General features: G+C 38.5%; 3 protein-coding genes across 9 annotated transcripts in view; 1 reads left to right on the forward strand and 2 right to left on the reverse strand.

Moving 5' to 3' along the window:
• Positions 1-2,553: 2,553 nt before the first annotated feature.
• LOC101154894 (uncharacterized) lies at positions 2,554-4,675 on the reverse strand. Its single transcript, XM_004077813.5, has 5 exons — positions 4,468-4,675; positions 3,928-4,287; positions 3,477-3,815; positions 3,076-3,366; positions 2,554-2,997 (listed from the first exon to the last, which is right to left on the reverse strand). Exons 1-5 carry the CDS (start codon positions 4,529-4,531, stop codon positions 2,636-2,638), a joined length of 1,416 nt encoding a protein of 471 aa, XP_004077861.1. The 5' UTR covers positions 4,532-4,675; the 3' UTR covers positions 2,554-2,635.
• A 391-nt stretch (positions 4,676-5,066) lies between these two features.
• On the forward strand, positions 5,067-18,392 carry rxrbb (retinoid x receptor, beta b). 4 transcript variants are annotated; one of them, XM_023964617.2, is made up of 12 exons: positions 5,067-5,559; positions 6,601-6,785; positions 8,986-9,139; positions 9,213-9,392; positions 9,719-9,772; positions 12,047-12,207; positions 12,310-12,439; positions 13,941-14,067; positions 14,161-14,202; positions 14,311-14,402; positions 14,488-14,593; positions 15,542-18,392. In XM_023964617.2, exons 2-12 carry the CDS (start codon positions 6,645-6,647, stop codon positions 15,687-15,689), a joined length of 1,335 nt encoding a protein of 444 aa, XP_023820385.1. In that variant the 5' UTR covers positions 5,067-5,559; positions 6,601-6,644; the 3' UTR covers positions 15,690-18,392. The 4 variants fall into 4 exon arrangements, with proteins under 4 accessions (XP_023820385.1, XP_011483451.1, XP_078789070.1 ...); XM_078932944.1 differs by having other exon boundaries at positions 5,405-5,713; XM_011485149.4 differs by lacking the exon at positions 9,719-9,772.
• The window catches only part of fhod3b (formin homology 2 domain containing 3b), an 88,146-nt gene continuing 85,601 nt past the window's right edge, over positions 17,250-19,794 (reverse strand). For all 4 annotated transcript variants that reach the window (XM_078932942.1, XM_023964615.2, XM_023964614.2 and 1 more), the window contains one exon: positions 17,250-19,724. In XM_078932942.1, the coding sequence (XP_078789068.1) occupies positions 19,642-19,724 (83 nt within the window). In that variant the 3' untranslated portion in view covers positions 17,250-19,641. The remainder of the gene's footprint in view (positions 19,725-19,794) is intronic.

A 19,794-nucleotide genomic window follows, 5' to 3' on the forward strand; every position in this document is an offset into this window, starting at 1 on the left:
CAAGACTGTTTAGGAAAACTGAAAAAGTTTATAAAACTTATTTGATTGAAACAAGGAGTCAAAAAGTTGGTGACAAATTCCACTAAAAGATAGAAAAAATGAATCATTTGAGATTTTTTCATGTAGTTTATCCCATCTTTCATACTTTTATCATATCTATAACTTTGCTTTGATGACAACCGATGGCAAGTTTCATTTAACAGAAACCAGGGTCCTCTGACTCCTTGGTCTCATTTGCAGTCGATTCTTGTGATGATCCATCCCTGGGTTGAAGTCAGCGAGAGTTGGGGGCATGATGTCCATCCACAACTCCTGGATCTAGACGGACCACAAGAATTGCGTTTGGACAATCAACACCAAACTCCCAGTCAGGGGTGAGGTGGGCAGCATCCGTACAGCCCTCAGACAAATCCTGGAAAGATGAATGATTTATGAAACTTTAAAAGATGTAAAGATAAATATATCCAATGAAATGTCATGTTTCCTGTAGGCATTTGCGGCTCATTGAGAAATTAAAAAATATACAAATCTGTGTAAAATGATTTTTTTTCTTGAAGGTTTGATGTGAACAGTTTGAAGTTCACATAAAAGATACGCCCTATTTTATCCAATATTTTTTGTTTCTAGAAAAGTAAATAACTCTCAGTACTTACATGGTCCACCGATAATGTTTCACAATATTCCCAGAGAAGCAGATATTGATATTTTTCTCCAAAAGTTTCTCCTAATATCTATTTGTTTTTCCATTTCCCATCAAATGAATTAAAGTCCGCTCCTCCTCATTGTGCATCCATTCTCAACCACTGCCTGTTCAGTTTACTTGTCCATGTCCTCTTTGCTCTGACGGCCCCTCCATCCATCTCATTTCATGCAGGATTGGGGTTACCTAAGAGACAAGCCTTAAATGGGGACAATCTGCTTTTCTACAATTAACTCCAAAGTGACAAAAGGAAAAGAGGGTTGCACACTCACTGAAGGGCGGAGGAGAAACAAGTATGCTAATGGAAAAATGGTCAATTTAAAAAAAAATGTTTGTGTGTTTTTAGTTTTCTGACTCAGGAACACCCAATCCTAAAACGATTCCAGTCCAGTTTTCTTTAACTTTTTGAACAGTACCTTTAAATTAAGTATATAAATATGTATCATTTCAATTTATTGTTTCTCACCCAAACCACCTGTGAAGATAATGCTGTAGCCACTCCTCCAGCTTGGGGGTTACTTCCCCATTACCAATTAACAGTTACCATGGGCACCACTGTCACCTTCATTTTCCATAATTTCTCTATTTCTTCTCTGAGTCCCTGGTATTTCTCCAGTTTCTCACGCTCCTTCTTCCTGATGTTTCAGGAAGAAGATGTGAGATGTGAGACTCTGTGAGACTCTTCTCACATTTTCTCACATATTCTCACATAAATGGACTACATGTGAGAATACATGTAAACCTCTAAATATTCAATGGGGATGACCAATGGGTCTACATGGTGAGCGGTGCATAAAAGGGTGTGGCGTGGGAACCTTTTCAGGGGTCAGGAGTGTGGGTGGAAAAGGTCAGGGGGTCAGAGCCAGCTGGACAGCACATAAGAGGAGCTGAGGGTGAGAAAAGGACGGGGTAGGGGTGTCCAGGGCTTACTGACCATACGCAAAAGGACATTAACATGAAACTGAAGGGAAGCTCGCTGATCAGTTTCCATAAGTGACCAGATTTCTATTGTTGATCGTGCAAAATTGCCAACCAAATGCAACAATGGATCAAACATCTACAAAATACTATTCTTCAGTCCTGAAATAAAGTAATGCATAAAATGTTAACAATGCATAAATCCAATGGTCATACTTACCGATAAAGCTTTACAAACCTAAAAGAATTTTTTTTTCTTCAGGTTCCAACTAAATTTTATACCATTTGTTGCTTTTCTAATGGTATTTGTGCCTTTTTATCTCTAGAATTACTTCTTAAATATATGCGTGCTAAACAACAACAAAAAGTATTTTAATCGTAGTTTCTTAAATCATTAGTTTAAAAAAAAGCTAAGCTTGTTTTCTAACAAAAAGTTAAAAGCAAACACATTTCAAACAAATTAAATTAAAAAGCTGAAAAAGCTGCATTCACAATGACTGTTTAGTTGCACAAGATGACAGACAGTTACAAACAGTAATGCTTAGCAAAAAAAAAAATTTGTTTAAAAGTGTCCACAGTTTTACTTTTAAGAGGTTTTCTGTGGAACTGCTCCATAATGCCTGCTCAGTCAGGGCAAAACCAGCTTAATCTGAAGTCAAAGGAATCAGGGTGGTCCCAAAAAAAAGGCTGATCCAGCAAATCATGTATGCAAAAAAGCTAAATGGAAATATCATGAGTGAGATCACTTTTCTTGTGATTCATTTCACCCTGAAAATACACAACACCACATGACAATTTCCAAGCAACCAGCTGTGTTACTGATTTTACTCTAAGCTTTTAAGTGAGCATAAAAAAATACTAAACTCTGATCAGTTCATCAAAGGTCAGGGATCAAGTTCTTTGAGTGTCACATTTTCCAGAAATGCAAAAAAATGTGGCAACATCAGGTTTTATTTTCATACACCAAGATCAGCATTTTTTTGTCAAAACACACAAAATCACTTGCTCTCCAGTTTTTTATCCACCATTTTCTGAGCAGATGAAGTTCATTTCCTCTGTCTCTGCTAAAGCAGTCCACTGCTGCCTCCCAGTGGCCTCAACCGCTCCCCTTGTACCACACTCGTACACCATTTCAGGCCCTTGGCCCGGCATCCAGTTTTGGTAACAGCTGGGAGTTGTTCCTATCCAGAACCAAAATTTAAAAGTACAGCTGTAGCACAGGCCCAGCCAGACGTACTGTGAAGTAGCATTCTTTACTTTTGCAGCCACTTTATCCTGAGTGTCTTTGCTGTCGATGAGGACAAGGTCAACATGGTGCTTTTGGCAGTAAATCAGAGCTTCAATCCAGGTCAGATTTTTCTTGATTAATATCAGCTTTTCTTTAAGGAAAAAAAAAACATAACTATTTGAATCAAATTTGTGAAAATAAATACAAAGTCTGTCAGTATTTTATTTACCTGAATTCATGAACGAACTGTTCATTCGAGATGTTACAGTGTCAGATTGCATAGTTGTTTGAGATAAAGGTCCCATCCCTGTTGGAGATGCAGTAACACTGTGCTGAGGTGTTGAGGCAGTCACGTTAGTAATGTCCAAGTGTACTGTGGAAGACTTTTCATAATAAAAGGTTTTCGTGGCAAATTGAGGTGAATTCTGTTGAGGAGTTGTCAGGTTTGTTGACAATTGTTGTGATGTACTTTTGCTCTGTGTGGTTTGTGGTCTGGTGGAGGCTGGAGTAGAACTCAGCTCTGCAGAAAAGCATAAATTAATCACACACGTTTTTTGTGTTTAGTCACAAAGTAATTCATTTCAGATAAAAAGTTTTAAAGCAATCTACAAGAAGGACCAGCATACTTACCCTTTTGACAAATAAAAGAAAATTTGGCATTACAGTTCCTGTTATTCCACTTCCCTCCATCTTTCAATTCTGTAACAACACACTGTTGACTGTTAACATAGTCAGGTTGATTGGGTTTCCACAAACGAAATGATGAGTTACTCCCAGATGACCATTTCCAGGGATCCCCAAAGAGGCCAATCCACACAGTTTGAGATCTAGACAGGATACTGTCAGCTGCATTCTCCTCTGCCGAGTGTATGCTAACTAGATCAGAAGACAAGCTCCTGCAGTGACTTTGAGCCTGCCTCCAGGATTTGGCCTCAGCAATAAACATGTTGCTGCTGGCATCGCTGTTAGCTGGAAAGTGAAACATTGCAAACACAGTAGAACTTGTTTTATCATCAAAAGTTTTTTTTTTTTTTATTGTGACATACAGTGTAAAAGGCTGCAATGACAGTACTGTACTTACCATGACAAATAAAGTTTTTCTCATCTCCGCAGTCACTCACTAACCAGGATCCATTTTGACTCATTGCTGCACATTTCTCTGAATTCAACGTCTGTGTTTCTTCCTTCTCCCAGTTAAAATAGTCTGTGTTTTCATCGGCTCTAGACCAGTGCCAATTGAACTGGTTTCCGATCTCTAGACCTATCCAGGCCGTGTCACCTGTTGTTAAAAACAAATCTAACAAAGTGTTCATGTCTGCTAGACTTTCAACTGTTGCTAAATCGGTGTATCTCTGTCTGCAGTAAGTCTTTGCTTCACTGTAGGACTTAGACTGATCAATAAAGTGAAATTCTAAGGATCCCAATGCAAAGTGGAAAAACACTGTAAAAATACAAAGAAGAAGTTCCTGAGCAACAACATCCAAAACTAAAAAACATTGTGTGTTTAAAACAAAAAAAGCAAACTTTCATTTACTTCTATTATTGTATGCATAAGGTTTTGTCTAATAACTGATTCAATAATTAAACACTAAAGATAACATGAAGAGGGAAAGGTTCAAACCTGAGATAAAAATTAAAGGTAGAGCCGAAGTCCTGCTGATCATGCAGTTTCTCTTTTCATTCATGTTAATGGCTAAACTCAAAACAGTTCAAGAGACAATAAATACTGAAGAAAATAAAAAAAGATAAAGTCACAAAACACGCCGTTCAAAATAAAGTTGTCCTGTGATCGGCCATGTCTTCTTTGCACTGTAGTGTTCAGCTACACTACGTTTATCAGAGGAATGTCACCAGGCGTGTCAGGAGAAACCTCATCAGGAAATACTTTAAAGTTGTGTGGCAAGTTTATCTGGGCTGTTTTTATTGTAAATGTGTACCTGTAAACAATTAAGGATATAGTTTCTAAAAACCAAATGATCTATCTATCTATCTATCTATCTATCTATCTATCTATCTATCTATCTATCTATCTATCTATCTATCTATCTATCTATCTATCTATCTATCTATCTATCTATCTATCTATCTATCTATCTATCTATCTATCTATCTATCTATCTATCTATCTATCTCAAAGCAGCAAAGTATGAGGTTCTATAATACTATAATTAACATTGTTCACAAAAGTAACGTAATTAACATTGTTCACAAAAGTAACGTACTTAACATTGTTCACATTTTTTTGCGATGCTGCAGTAAGATTCTTTGTAGCTGTGACAAACAAATATTTGATTTAAAGTTTATCTATTATTTTCCTGAAAACCTTATTTTTATCACTCAATGAAACTTTTGTGTTTTTTTTTTTATTATATCCGTTTTGAAAGACGAGGACATCAACAAAAGAACAGCAGCAACAATATCCGTTCCATTTTAGATGACACTTTAGATAGGTCCCAACATTCCTCGGGAATCATCGAGCTGTAGTCGGAGGTGTCACATGACACCACTGTTATGGGTGGTCCGCGGTGGTTCCATGACACATTTTGGCTCGAGTGGATAGTGGCGCTGAGCCATCATGGCCTGTAAACAACAACAACGGCGTCAATCTGAAGTAACCAGGGTCTGATTTTTTGTTGGCCTGTTGTCTAGTAAAGGCTTCGGATAGGGTACATAGACGGGCGGGCTCCTGCACGATGCCTCTAAAGTGTGTCTGGTACGTAGCTTCGACCTTCAAACCAGTGCTAGCTAATTTGTAAACAATTGTTTCCTTGATCTATCACGCTGAGCTGCGAGTCAAGCTAACGTTAGCATTATTGGATAAGTTAGCCAAGCGAAGCTAATACGCTAATCTGTAGCCACACACAAAAGTAGGTTTATTTCGGTGAATATTTTATTTAGGTGCATTCTAGACTGTGAATATAAAAAACTAAAACTAAAACGACACACTGTGTATGTTTACGTGTTTGTTATGCTAAAATTTGTGGAAACTGTCGGTTGGTGTGGTTGTACAAAAGCTAATGTTGGCTAAGAGATGTATGGCCGCGTCATGGGTTTGCAGCTTTTTTTTTTAATACTGTTGAGAATATTTTTTTACAATTCGTTTAATGCACATTTATGCTATGGAAATGGAATCCAATGGTTTATTTGTATAAATTTTCTCATATTCTCAACCGTGAATGACTATTATTTCGACATTTGGGTTTATTGAGGTTGTTAGAAAAAGTGGCGTGTTGTTCAACTGTTTCGCCGAACGAAAACGCGTAAAAAATCGTCTTTATCAAAGGAAAAACGTATATACATAACATTCTTAGTTACTTTTAACGCATATTTGATGCCGCAGTCATTAAATCCAGATGAGCCATTTAACCTGGTTTTGATTTAAGTGATTATTTATGTTCGTGGACAAAAAAAGGGGAAAAAAAATCCTAAATAATCATAATTTTTACCTTTTTAATCTGTGCTGAAGACACTTGTAGTTGTTTGGATGCTATGTTGATTAGCCTCACGGTGACCTTCATGTTCATGCATTTAAAACAATTATTTTATAGGTTTTTTTTAGGGAAACATGTGGTCTCGGCATGCTTTTAGATCAATCATCAATTTTCATAGAACAACACTAGCATTACTAATCTCATATTCCAGGGTTGTTTAAGCTTCACTTACATTACACTTTCAAATATGTAAAGTAGTTCTTATGGGAAAAACAAGTTGATTGACATTTCTTTGCAGTGAATATCTGCTGTGTCATTCTCAGACTGAGACGGGACATCATTCTCTTGGCTGGGTTGCCAACACGCCATGTCCTCACAGCTCCCTAACAGATCAGCCTCCAACAGTCCCACCAATCTCTTGGGTTCTCCTTTTTCGGTGATCAGTTCTTCTCTTAGCCCATCCGTGGTCTCTTCTTCTCTGGGATTTGGACCCATCAGCAGCAATCAGGTAACTGGTTGGTATACATTAGCATACATACACTAAACTCTTTAGTTTTTTGTGTGAATAGTCTTTAAACCAAATATTTGTTTTTTTTCTTGAGTGGACATAATAACCAGAGAGGAAAAAAACAACGTTTTATTGGATTTTCACATAAACTGCAGACTAAAACTAAAGAAAAAATTGTTTTATTGATTTGACTACCTTTAGCAATAATTATTGGAACACAAAATTTGTTTTATAAGCTCATTGACCCTTGACCTACATACACATGTGAAGCCAATCATGAGAAGAGGTATTAAAGGTGGCCAAGAGCAAGTTTTTCTCCTCTTTGCATCTTCTCTGAAGACTGTCAACATGGGAACCTCAAAACAGCTGTCAGATGACCTGAAAACAAAGATTGTTCAACATCATAGTTTAGGTGAAGGATATCAAAAGCTTGCAAAGAGATTTCAGCTGTCAATTTCCACTGTGACGAATATAGTGAGAAAATGGAAGACCACAAGCAGAGGCGAAGGATGGTGAGAACAATCAAACTCAACCCACAGACCAGCTCCAAAGCCCTACAACGTGATCTGGCTGCAGATGGTGTCACTGTGCATCGTTCAACCATTCAGCGCACTTTGCACAAGGAGATGCTGTATAGAAAGAGTAATGCGGAAGAAGCCTTTTCTGCACACATGCCACAAACAGAGTCGATGCTAAAGCACATTTGGTTAAGCCAGCTTAATTTTGGAATAAGGTGCTGTGGACTGATGAAACTAAAACAGAGTTATTTGGACATAACAAGGGGCGGTATGCTTGGTGAACAAAGAACACAGCATTCCAAGACAAACACTTACTACCCACAGACAAATTTGGTGGCGGTTCCATCATGCTTTGGGGCTGTATGGCCAGTGCAGGTACTGGAAATCTTGTCAAAGTTGAAGGTCGCATGGATTCCATCCAGTCAGTATCAGCAGATTCTTACAAACAATGTTCAAGAATCAGTGACAAAGTGGAAGTTGCGCCGGGGCTGGATACTTCAACAAGACAATAACCCTAAACACTACTCTAATTCTACAAAGGTATTCATGCAGAGGAACAAGTACAATGTTCTGGAATGGCCATCTCAGTCCCCAGACCTGAATATTATTGAATATCTGTGGTGTGATTTAAAGCGGGCTGTCCATGCTCGGGAGCCATCAAATCTGACTGAACTGGAGATGTTTTGCAAAGAGGAATGGTCCAAAATCCCTTCAACCAGAATCCAGGCCCTTATTGGAAGCTATAGGAAGCGATTGCAGGCTGTAAGTTCTGCAAAAGGAGGATCTACTAAATATTGATAGCATGTTTCTGTTGGGGTGCCCAAATTTACGCACCTGCCTATTTTTGTTTAAGTAATTATTGCACAGTTTCTTTAAATCCAATAAACTTCATTTCACTTCTCAAATATCACTGTGTTCATGTGCTATATCATATATTGATTGATTGATTTTATTTATTTAAGTGTCATGCACTAATGTGCCCAGCCCACACGGACTTATATGACACTGAATGACAAAATACATGATACATAAAGAGACCTGCCCATCACAAAAATCCAATAACCCCCCCTAATCACAGTCTAACAGAATACAAAGTGTCCATTCTTATTGTCCATGCATTTGACACAAAATTTGCAAAACGAAAAATTTCATTTTCGAAAAGCCAACGTAAGATTTTATAACTCAGGATATTTCTTTTCTATCACCTCATACATACAAAGTCTCTGTTTTTCGTACAAAGACAATAAAACAAAAAATGTAATTCATCCTCCACCACTTGCAGTTTAACATATATATATATATATATATATATATATATATATATATATATATATATATATATATATATATATATATATATATATATATAATATATTTTTTTTCATTATAGTTTCATCTTTTCTTTTTCTCGTGATTGGTTGATTTAATGCCTCTTAAATTGGTTGAAATGGGCTTTTATTACATATTTTTAAAAAGTTTTACAAAGCAACTTTCAAACAATAAATAGTTTTGGTGACATATTAGTGATTAATGTTTTTGTCGTCCGATTAAAACTATTACAAACCCTAAGGGATTTTTCCCATTTTCTATATTTAGCAATTGTACAGCTGTTTCTGAAATGTGTTGAGTATAAAACAATTCAGATTGATGAGGTTTTCATTTATGTAATGTTGTGTATCTAGATCTCTTCTTCAGCCCCAACATCAGGGATGCATTCAGTCAGCAGCTCAGAGGATATCAAACCACCTTTTGGTCTGAGGCCCATGCAGTCTCACAGCCCAGGCATAATGCTGTCTCAAAAACGACTGTGTGTGATCTGTGGGGACCGCTCCTCTGGTAAGAGAACTCTCAGAAAGCGGCGCTTGTAGTCCATTCTCCTCTATTGATGACTGGTATGTGTTATTCTCAGGCAAACACTACGGCGTGTACAGCTGTGAGGGGTGCAAAGGCTTTTTCAAACGAACTGTGCGCAAGGACTTGAGCTACACCTGCCGGGACAACAAAGAGTGCCTGGTCGACAAACGCCAGCGCAACCGCTGCCAGTACTGCCGCTATCAGAAGTGCCTGGCCATGGGCATGAAGAGGGAAGGTATGCGAGCTCAAGTGTCAGACTTTCAACATCTGGATTTTAAATCTAGTCTCGATTCAGGGATCAGTTTTGACGTAGAAATTAAAGGAGAAGACACAATCTATGTAACAAACTGTTTCAACCAATCCTTTGATTTAAGTGGATGTGATTAGTTTGGATTGGAATAATATAGTTGTTGATTTTGGCTTTATTTTTTTTTTTAGTGGAATAAATGAGCCAGAAAAAACAGAGATGGCTGTATAGAAGCTGATTTCTGATTTCATTTGCCGCTCTCCATGTCTTCCCTTCACTTTCTCCAATTCTGTCTTCTCTCCGTCTGTCAATAGTGATCAGTCATGTAAAGTGGAAAAAGGAAGATGGAAAAGATGAGGGATGGATGAGTATGTCACTGAAACATTAAAGACACTGTATTTTTAAGGCTTCTTGGTAGACTTGGGATTTAAAAACTTCAATCAGTTAAGAGTGAGGGTAGCCCCTATTACAGCATCAAAGGATATTTTTGGGTCTTAAAGTGACTATTTGACACATAAAGCAATGTATGAAGTAACTATAATTTACATGTATGTACATATATGTAAGTTATAGTTAATTCATATTCACATTAACATTTCTCTCCTTTTGAGATTTTATGTAAGAAGATTTTTTGTGAGGTTAAATTGATAAATTTGAAGCAACTTTTAAAAAGGTTGCAATGATACTTTTTTTACTAGTACTACCTTTGAAAATACGGCGTATATTTTTTAAAAATTTGTGTCTCTATCCAATTACTTATATTTTTCAGCCTTTCCGAACTTCAGTGATTAACATGGAGCCTTTGAATGAGAATGTCCGATCATTTCTTTAGTTCTCTTTTTTATTAGGGTTTGTTGGAAAAGACACATTTTCCTTTTATTCCCCAACAAAAGTTTTTGCATACAAGATGCAAAATTATGGGATGGTAGTGCAGCCAGCAGGGAATTATGCAAAGGTTTCAAATATATATGTTTTTATTGATGTTTGTGGAAAAGTCTTAATTGTATTTGGTCACATCTATACTAATTGTTGTTTGATGGTATTCCATTCTCTTAATAATGTATGTAAACATGTGAGGCTTAAAATAAACGGAAACAGTTACAGCTAAAAAACATCATATTTTTAAACTAGTTATTTTAATTCTAACAAATGTTACATAAACAAAAAATATAGATATATTTTGGGTCCAGATTTAAGATTTGATTTATAATTTTGACAAAAATATGAATGCTGCTGTAATCAAAACTGTGGACTTCTTCAAAAGAAACATCATTAATCTTTTAAAATATATTTATCCTTTTTCTTTTTTTTTTTTTTAGATTTGACAGGGGGAAAAAAAAGCATTTTCATCTAGAAAAATGTATCTTTTTGAATTTCAATTCATATTTTAGACTGAAAGAAGCTCTCTGGACTTGGGCCTTGTCTCTCAGCTAACTTTAATGTTTTTGCTGATGCTGCGAAAAAGCGTTAGAAATCTGGAGACTTTGATTAATGTCGACACAGCAAAGATTAGTAATATCTCGCATTTTAGTGGAGGTTGGTGTGAAGCAACTTTTAAAAGACTTTATGCTATGTGGCTTTCAAGTACTGCAGTGAAGTCCAGGCTGCTTCGGGCTTCATGTTAACTAAATGAGCTTGTTTACATGCACTAAAAATCCAATCGTTGTCAGATTTTTGTGGTTAACCAACTTTGTGTGCCATTTAAAGCGCTATACAAATAAAATGTATTATTATTATTATTTAAGACACACGGAGACGGGTATTTTCCAAAGTTTTAAATACCCAGTCGTGAGATATTACATGGACACATTTATGTGGTGTAATTGATTTGCAAGGAGATGGAAGTCACACTAGACCTTGGAGGAGCGTTGCGTATCCAAGGCAACCTTCCTCCTCTCGGTGTACGTACAGAATGCACACATTTGTTTCCACATTAGCAATGATTGTTAGCGCTGCGATGTTTTAGAAGAACAGATGGGTGGGACTTTTGAAAGTAACAAGAAGGTCAAAAGTGATTTCGTTTCATAATTGGGTAGTTCTCCAAAATAAATCAGATAATTGACAATGTAGACATGATGATCACCCATCCGATCAGTTTGGATCTTTCAGTTTCTTTCTTTTTTTTGTGGGCATGTAAACGAGCTCACTGCGCTCCTTGGCATCACTACTGCTTCCCTGCAGTATGCTGCAGTGTGTCAGTGTCTTGTTTTCCTATGGACGGCTCGTCACTGTGTTTATTGCTGTGCCACTGTGTGGGTAATCTCTGCACGACTGCCGAAGTGTGTTTTGTCTTTTTTACTTGCAGTTCTTTTTGAACCTAGAAAGTAGAAGTGCTGCAATGCATGGAAAAATGATTTGAGCCTCCTGAACAGAAACGGAACAGAGTGGAATTTTACCGTTTTGACTTTCAATTCAACTCAAATAGAACATTCCTTTGTTCCAGATTAAATGTAAGACTGAATTTTCTGTAATTTATGCAACGATCCAGCAAGCAGCTCAGTTTTTTTTCCTCTTTTTCCTTCCTTAAATCCAGAGAGGTTGCTTTGTGTCTGGCTGTGCAGAATTTTCATGATTTTTTTTTTTTAAGGGTTGTCTAAAATTGTAGAACTTAGCAGTTTCCGTTTTGTTTTTTTTCTTCACAGCGGTTCAGGAGGAACGGCAGAGGAACAGAGAGCGTGAGGGGGAGCTGGAGTTCAGCGTTGGGGTGAATGATGAGATGCCTGTGGAAAAGATCCTGGAGGCCGAGACGGCCGTGGAGCAGAAGACCGAGCTTCACTCTGACGGAGGATCTGCAGGAAACTCCGTAAGTCGTCTGTCCAGATGGATTTGAAAGTTAAAAATATGAATGCTGACCTTCCAAAAACGATTTCTGTGGGAGTCATGATGGTTTCTTGTTTGATTTCAGCCCCATGATGCTGTTTCCAACCTCTGTCAGACTGCAGACAAACAGCTGTTTGCTTTGGTGGAATGGGCAAAAAGAATCCCTCATTTCTCTGAGCTGCCGCTTGATGATCAGGTCATCCTTCTGCGTGCAGGTATGAGAGCACCTGCAGTCAGAACTCACCTCATGAAACCCTGAGAATCGTATTTAAAAAGGGGAATATAAATATACAGAACTGTATACATTTGTGGTTGGTTAGATGAAAAAATCCAGTGAACAAATAAAGCTTTCAGAATTGGTTTCTTTTTTATTTCAGTCAACAAAATGCAGCGAAAAGGACGGAATCATATCAGTATGCGATGTGACCACCTTTTGCCTACCAACCAGCGTCAATTCTTTCAAATATTCTTGAAAGCACTTTTTGAAAGAAGTCTGTCCGTAGGTTGTTCCAAACATCCTGGAGAACTCGCCGCTGATTTTCTCTTGGTGTCGGCTTTCTCACATCCGTCTATCTCTTCATATTACTCCAGCGACACTCCATGTTGTTTAGATCAGGGTTCTGAGGGGGCCATCCAAACACTTCCAGGACTTCTTGTTCTTTACGCTCAGGATAGGTCTTGATGACTTTAGGTGGGTTGTTGTCTTGCAGCTGCATACATTTGGAGCTACTTTTCCGTCTCCCTGATATTTGTCTGTTTCTCAGCTTGGAGAACAACATTCATCTTGACCAGACACTCAATATTGTACCAAACATCAGCACTTTACCAGACTAACTGCCTTTTTCTTCAGTCAAATGTTTCAAATTTGGACTCGTCAGTCCAGAGGACCTGCTGCCATTTTTCTGGACCGTGGTTCCTTTATTTTTGTGCATACTTGACTTGCTTTGCCTTGTTTCCACGTCAGATGTTTTATTTGGCTGCAACTTTTCCATGAAAACCGCTTCTACTTCTCTGGATAGTAGATGGATGTGCTTGGATCCTGTTGCTTTCTGCCAGATCTTAGCTAATAATATCGCTGAACATTTTAGAGCTTGATTTGTCGGTTTTGTCATCTGATGCACTAACCTTCCTCAGTTGACCCCTAAACGTTTCTACAAAAGAGCTTGAACAGCACATCACCCACACCATGAAAGCTCGGTCTGCTTTGAAACCTTTGTCTGGATGAGACCGTAGAACTACTTCCTGTCTTGTTGCTGTTCTCAGTCTTGCCATGACTTGAAACTGTCTCTCTTAACCTCGCCTTGATGACAGAGTTTGGTTATTCCTCACCCAGTTTGAAGCTTCCAACATGCCTGTTACTGCTTCAGGTCACTGCTGGGTTTCAACCCACGTCTGAAGTTGATGATCGTTACTATCTGTTTGTTTGGCACAAATGGTTGGTTTAACACTAGTGTCTTGCTCACCACTTTACAGCTTAGAAATGCATTGGAGATGACACATTATGTGTTACAGTGGAAGTATGTAAAAAGAAAAAGAAGTCATTTGGATTTCAAAAAATTAGTCAAGATGTCTACGAAGAGGAAGAAACGTTACAAAGAAATGTGGGCACACGATGCATATCTTCTTTAAACGTATCTTATTGTTTGTAGGAGTCGCTAATGTTTCTTAGATGATCATCTTATTTCAAAGTGGGACTCCATTTTGCTTGTTTATCAGGGTGGAACGAGCTCCTGATTGCCTCGTTTTCCCATCGATCCATCCCTCTGAAAGACGGAGGTTCTCTGGCATCTGAGCTGCAGCGCGACGGCTCCCACGCTGCTGGAGTTGGAGCCATTTTTGATAGGTACACGCAGACACCCCCAATGTAATGAATTGCTACCCAATGTCTGGCTAGATGGTTTTTGAGTGTGGCGTCTAACTTTAGTACTTAACACAGGGAGAGTGTGCAGAGTGCAGAAGTCGGCGCCATATTTGACAGGTAATTTTGTTTTGTCAGACTAGTGGGGTTTAAGATCGATACCCCATTGTTTAATTTCTTCTGTGTTTTTTCTTATGCCTATAACGTGTTATTTTTTTTTACATGCAGGGTTCTTACTGAGCTCGTCAACAAAATGAGAGACATGCAAATGGACAAAACTGAGCTTGGCTGCCTTCGAGCTATTGTTCTGTTTAATCCAGGTACTTGTGACAGGAGAACGCTTTATTTCTAGCTTTTACAACTCGGGTTTGTTAGTTGAAATGGTTTCTTTTTGTTCCTTGACAGATGCTAAAGGGCTCTCTAACACAAGTGAGGTGGAGCTCCTCAGAGAAAAGGTCTATGCATCATTGGAAGCTTACTGCAAACAAAAGTATCCAGAGCAGCAGGGAAGGTAATGACCCTCAGCTGTGATCGATACGAAACATCAGTGGTCACCAACCCCTGGTACTGGTCCATGGGACAGTTGGTACTGGGCTGCAGGGGAAAAAAACAACCTACATTTATTTAATATCTGATTCTGAAGGAAGTTTTATTTTGGAAAGCTACCGGATTCCTTCTTGAAACATGTCAAGTCACTCGGTCACTTATCAAAAACACATTTACTTCTTTCTTACAGCAGCTGGACAGGCCTAAATTGAAACCCCCAAGATTGCAAAGTTTCTAAAACAAATCGGAAAGTTTCTTTTTGCATAAAAGAGTCGGTGAAAAGCCTTCAGCTTCAAAGAAATGAGAAAGATGCCTTTAACAGATGAAAACCAAGAGTAAAATGTAGGGATTCATTGCCACTGTTGTTCCCACACACCATAATAATAATAATAATGCATAATATTCAGCAGCTGGCTGTCTAATGTTACGAGGATGCTGCTAATAAAGTTGCTCAAATTTACGTTTATGATTATATTTAGAAAATGCCAGTTTTAGCGACAGTTTTTCGTCTTGCATTTATCCATCAGACTTTAAAAGTCAGACGAGGCTGAAGTTGGCGTCTGATTTTTCTGCTTCCACTTGGACGGTTTGGGTTAAAGGAAAATCTATGTCACATTTTAATGGTTCCTATATGAAATATACTGTTCAAAGAAGGTATGAACAAGCCGCAGATGTTTAAAAAGACATGATTAACGTTAGCCATAAAGGTTAGGGAAACTAAAAGCTAAACAAAAAAAAGAAATCAGATGCCCACTTCAGCCTCGTACAGGCCGGTCAGTGAGAATCTTATCTGAGATGAAAGCCTGAAAAGGGTTGGGGACCACTGCTGTACTTTATTTTGTAGGGTTAATATTTATGCAGCCAAATAAAACCAGGAAAAAAAAGTCATTTTTTTTCTTTTTTTGATCTGCAGGTTTGCTAAGCTCCTCCTCCGACTGCCAGCACTGCGATCCATTGGCTTGAAGTGCTTGGAGCACCTCTTTTTCTTCAAGCTGATTGGTGACACACCTATTGACACTTTCCTCATGGAAATGCTTGAAGCTCCCCATCAGTTGTCTTAGATCGGAAACGCGTTCTGTGGTTCAGATAGCTGGAGTTTGGGAAGCGTGGGACTGGAGTGGCACTTTAAATTCTTTCAAGATTTGTCAATTTGTCTCACTGCTGTCTGTGATACACTTCAGTGCAGCACAGATTTGCTCTTTAGACCAAACCCAAAGCTTGGCATGTTCTACAAGCTGGTGCTATATGTTGTCATAACTTAAAACAATAGCTATGGTAAAACAAATATTTTTAGAAAATGTAAACCTTTACATATTTCTCTCACAAGAGCTGTAATTTGGGTACTCATTTTTATATGAACTTTTTAGAAACAGTGCGTTTTTTCCTCCCTCTAAATTCATCCAGAAAACCTTTTTCTTCTCATTTTTAAATCGAGAAATACAATTGAATGCAACATGAATTATGAGCATGCATTAAAATGTCACCTTTTTTTTAATGCTTAATAATTTGTCATGGTTTTAAACAGTCATGAGGATCTGTGGCTGAAACAAGTTAAAGAAAGAAAATAAGAAAAAAAAAAAAAAGCAAACCCGGGGAAAAAAAGACAGGTCGAAACTGTCCTTGTCTGTGTTGACTCAGCTTTATGTGTCTCCTATATATGGTTAGTGTTTACTCAATGTTTTAAAAAAAGAGAAAAAAGAAAAAAAAAAGAAACATCTAATCACAGTTGAAGCTAATGATTAGACTCTACTGCACTCTTGCAGCGCACTATTTCTAATTTCTGCAAACGCTCGGCCTCTTGGCGGTCATCCGTTTGTCCTTTTTTGGTGCTATTTCAGACATAATTTGACGTTACTGGTGCAGTGGCGTGCCAGACCACAAAAACAAAACAAAAGAAATATGCAAAACTCAATTCCTTTCGTTGAGCTGTTTGAAAAATGTAGCAATATAAAACGCATATGCCTGTCAGTCATTCAGGGGTTTAAACAAAGTGAACCTTAGCCAGCAAAAAAGGGAATATGCCATTTTGTAATTTATCTATACAATTCTATGGTACTGTGCAAAAGTAACTGTTCAGGGAAAATTTACATTAAAAATTTTGAATTCTGATCAGGAAATATAAATTGTATTCTTCTCAATTGGTGCCCTATTTTAATTTTTTTTAGCTTGTGTCAAGCAGAATGATTATTTTTTTTTCGGGGTTTGCACTGGATTTGATGAGACTTATGCAGTTTTCCTCCCCCTTGCTCCCATTTTAAGCTTAGTTGCATTTTTCTTCCGACTTTTCCGCTTTTTTTGCAGGTAGTTGTCTTGTTCTTTGCAGTGTCTAAGCAGTATGTCAAGCAAACCGTAATTAAGATTTGAAATCCATAACCCCTGTGGACGCAGGAATCCTAAGTAAGACCAAATGAGTTCTGTACTATGGCCTCATAAAACACCAGATGAGATGTGTTGCTGAGCTTTTTCTCGACCTTTATGCTCTTGAACATTAAGCGACTTGAAGCATGGGTTGTGTGGACAAAGAAAAATAAAGATGCTTGAGCATTTTTTTTTTTTTTTGCATTTTTTTTTTCTTCCCCAGAAATTTGTCCCGGCATTTTCTAAGAAGACAAAAAAAATCGTTTTTCACTTAACTTTGTTTTTATTGTTGCTGTTACATACTGTAGTTTTGCTGTGGGCAGCTTGGTTGTGTAGCACTTGTGTTCATGAAATGGCACAGCCAGCAGTGATCCCCTAAAGTCAACAGGGCAATGACATCAAATCAAAGTAAGCAGGTAAAATGTGGTCTCCGGATCCCCATCTATCAGTAAAAACTGATGCAACAAACCACGTGTCGAGTAGAAGTGAGACTTGTTTTTAAAACGCTACATGGTTTGGCTTTCTTAAATATGACTTCAAAATAAAACAGCTTTCAGTTTAGAATCACTTCTCTAGAATGAAGTAAAAACAAAAAAGTCAGAATAACAATATTAAGATATTTACATCCCCTTTAAAGACTTAAACTGAACTGATTTTAAGCAGACGTTTCAGTCTGAGTGCTTCCAGTTTTGCTGAGGGGGAGTTCTCCATTTATTGGATTTAAGGTGCAGTAAATTGCTGTAATAAAAGCAGTGCTGGTGGGGGGTTGTTTGACTTCTTGCAGTGGCTGTGCATCAGGCACAGTAAAACTTAGTGGTGAAACTGCAAACTGCAAAGCAGAAATTCAACGAAGGCCATTGGAAATCAGAAAGCAACACATTTGCTGATTCAGCCCAACTGTCCAGGTTTCAGATTTTATTTGCGGTCATGCCAGTGCTAAATATTCCATATCGAAAAGTGACAAAGAAAAGCCTTCTATATGACCAAATCAGACTTCCAGTGACACCAATTGCACAATAAATAATAAAAAGTGAATTTTAGAATCTCCATGGAGCTTTGCAGGATCTAATTTAACAGTGAGGCTAGTGGATGCTGCTGATGCGCATAACCAATACATCATGAAGGTTTACAAGCTTTTTTGATTTAAAAAAAAAGAAGCTGGTTAATTGGAAAAAAAGAAGTCACAGCTCAGGTCTACACTGAACTGTGTAATCACTCACAGAGTATACAACTAGCAACAAGTCGTGATTACGTCCCTGAAAATGTCTTAATAAATAACTGCAAGGCACTCTGACATGTGCAGCTCATAGTTTGTGTTAGAAGAAGCTGCAAACCTGGACCACTGCATTTGCCGCTTCCTTCTGAAGGGAGAGTGAAGCCAAATAAAAAGTCAAATCAGTCTGAAACCCTTTTTTTTTTTGCACAGATTTTGTCCGGTCTTTTGTGTCTGATTCTCCTCTTTTAAATCCTAAACTAGAGGCTTGTTCACACTGGTCCGTCTGCGATGCGTCTCCATGCGTTGATGCAATAAAATAGAACGTTCAATAATCAATCAGAATGTTTACATCGCCTCCGTCATTTCTGTGTTCCACGTCCAGCCCTCCGCAACGCAAGCTTTACGCAGGAGTTGTATTTTTAGTCCGTTTTCGCAGCAAAAAGCGGGTGAACCGGAACGTCTTCTAGGACTTCTGTTGTACTTTCAGAGGAAAACCTTATAAGACTTAATTTCCTTTTTACTGTGATGTGCTCACACAATAACACCGCAGATAATGGATGACAAAAGTTGATTTGTGGAGGTTAAAAAAAAAAAAAGTTTGACACAAAGCATGCAATTTACAAGGAGCTGTAGGAAGGAGATAGCATGGGGTTTGATGGTTTAAGTGTTGGATGAGCGCAGAGAGCGGGACAAACTACTTGACCTGGTTGTGACGGGACAAACAAACCACTCCTCCAGGATCCAGTGGGGAGGGGGGGACGGAGCGGAGTCAATGGTGAGACGGACCAGTGTGAATTTGGGGAAATGCTCACCTGCCCTGAATCTGACCTGTCGTGTTAAAAGTGTGCTACTGTTGAGATGCTGGTTTAGGACATTTGCAGATTCAGACATCCGAGTGGTTCATCAGTGTCGAGGGTCTCACATTCCATTGATACCCAACATTTACATCCAGTGCAATGGTTCCTAACTTAAGCACCTTCTTGAGTAAAGTCGAACACAAAACTACAACAGTAGTGTTGAAAATAATAACTTTGCACAAAGCCATCTATTTAATAGATAAAAAAAAAAAGTCTTGAACTCATTTTGCTGCTAAAAGCTGCAGGGGGCGATGCGGAGCCCTGGAAGTCATTTGAGGGTTCAGTGTCTTCACTCTAGCCGACTGGCTGGACGCCCGCGACGCCCTCGTCTCTCCAAGCTTCAGTGGGTGTTCGTAGAAGCAGAAGGATGGTTGCGTTAAAGCCTTTGCAGGTGCTTATCCAGCAAAGCCAAGCATAGTGGTTTGGATGCACTGGCGGTGCCGCTTTTAAAAAGCCCACAGTCTGTAAACCAAACGCCTAAAAGATGAGATCAACTCATCAGAGCCGGGCGGAGGAGGAAGGAATCAGAGGGGCGTGGCTTTTCCCAGATGTGGGGCAGTGAAAAATACATCCAGGTCCATCTCACACCTGCATCTCCGACCCACTGGACAAGCCGAGAGCGTTTGCTTCCTCTGTCGTTAAGCCGTTCTTCAGTGTCCTTCGCACTGCAAAGCCAAAGGAGAAAAGATTTCAAATAAGATTTGAAATGTGTTCAACTGCATTTTTGCCATGTGG

The sequence above is a fragment of the Oryzias latipes genome, chromosome 16 (genome assembly GCF_053564925.1).
Source record: "Oryzias latipes strain Hd-rR chromosome 16, Olatipes_Hd-rR_3.1".
Taxonomy (NCBI): domain Eukaryota; kingdom Metazoa; phylum Chordata; class Actinopteri; order Beloniformes; family Adrianichthyidae; genus Oryzias; species Oryzias latipes.

What these genes read in the sequence shown, in the direction of transcription:
- LOC101154894 (XM_004077813.5), bottom strand. Translation starts at nt 4,531, where the DNA reads ATGAATGAAAAGAGAAACTGCATGATCAGCAGGACTTCGGCTCTACCT. An exon ending in GAAAAACTTTATTTGTCATG is followed by an intron (nt 3,816 to 3,927) that starts GTAAGTACAGTA and finishes TTCACTTTCCAG; the next exon opens with CTAACAGCGATGCCAGCAGC. An exon ending in TTCTTTTATTTGTCAAAAGG is followed by an intron (nt 3,367 to 3,476) that starts GTAAGTATGCTG and finishes GCTTTTCTGCAG; the next exon opens with AGCTGAGTTCTACTCCAGCC.
- rxrbb (XM_023964617.2), top strand. Translation starts at nt 6,645, where the DNA reads ATGTCCTCACAGCTCCCTAACAGATCAGCCTCCAACAGTCCCACCAAT. An exon ending in AAAAGATGAGGGATGGATGA is followed by an intron (nt 9,773 to 12,046) that starts GTATGTCACTGA and finishes TTTTCTTCACAG; the next exon opens with CGGTTCAGGAGGAACGGCAG. An exon ending in GGTCATCCTTCTGCGTGCAG is followed by an intron (nt 12,440 to 13,940) that starts GTATGAGAGCAC and finishes CTTGTTTATCAG; the next exon opens with GGTGGAACGAGCTCCTGATT.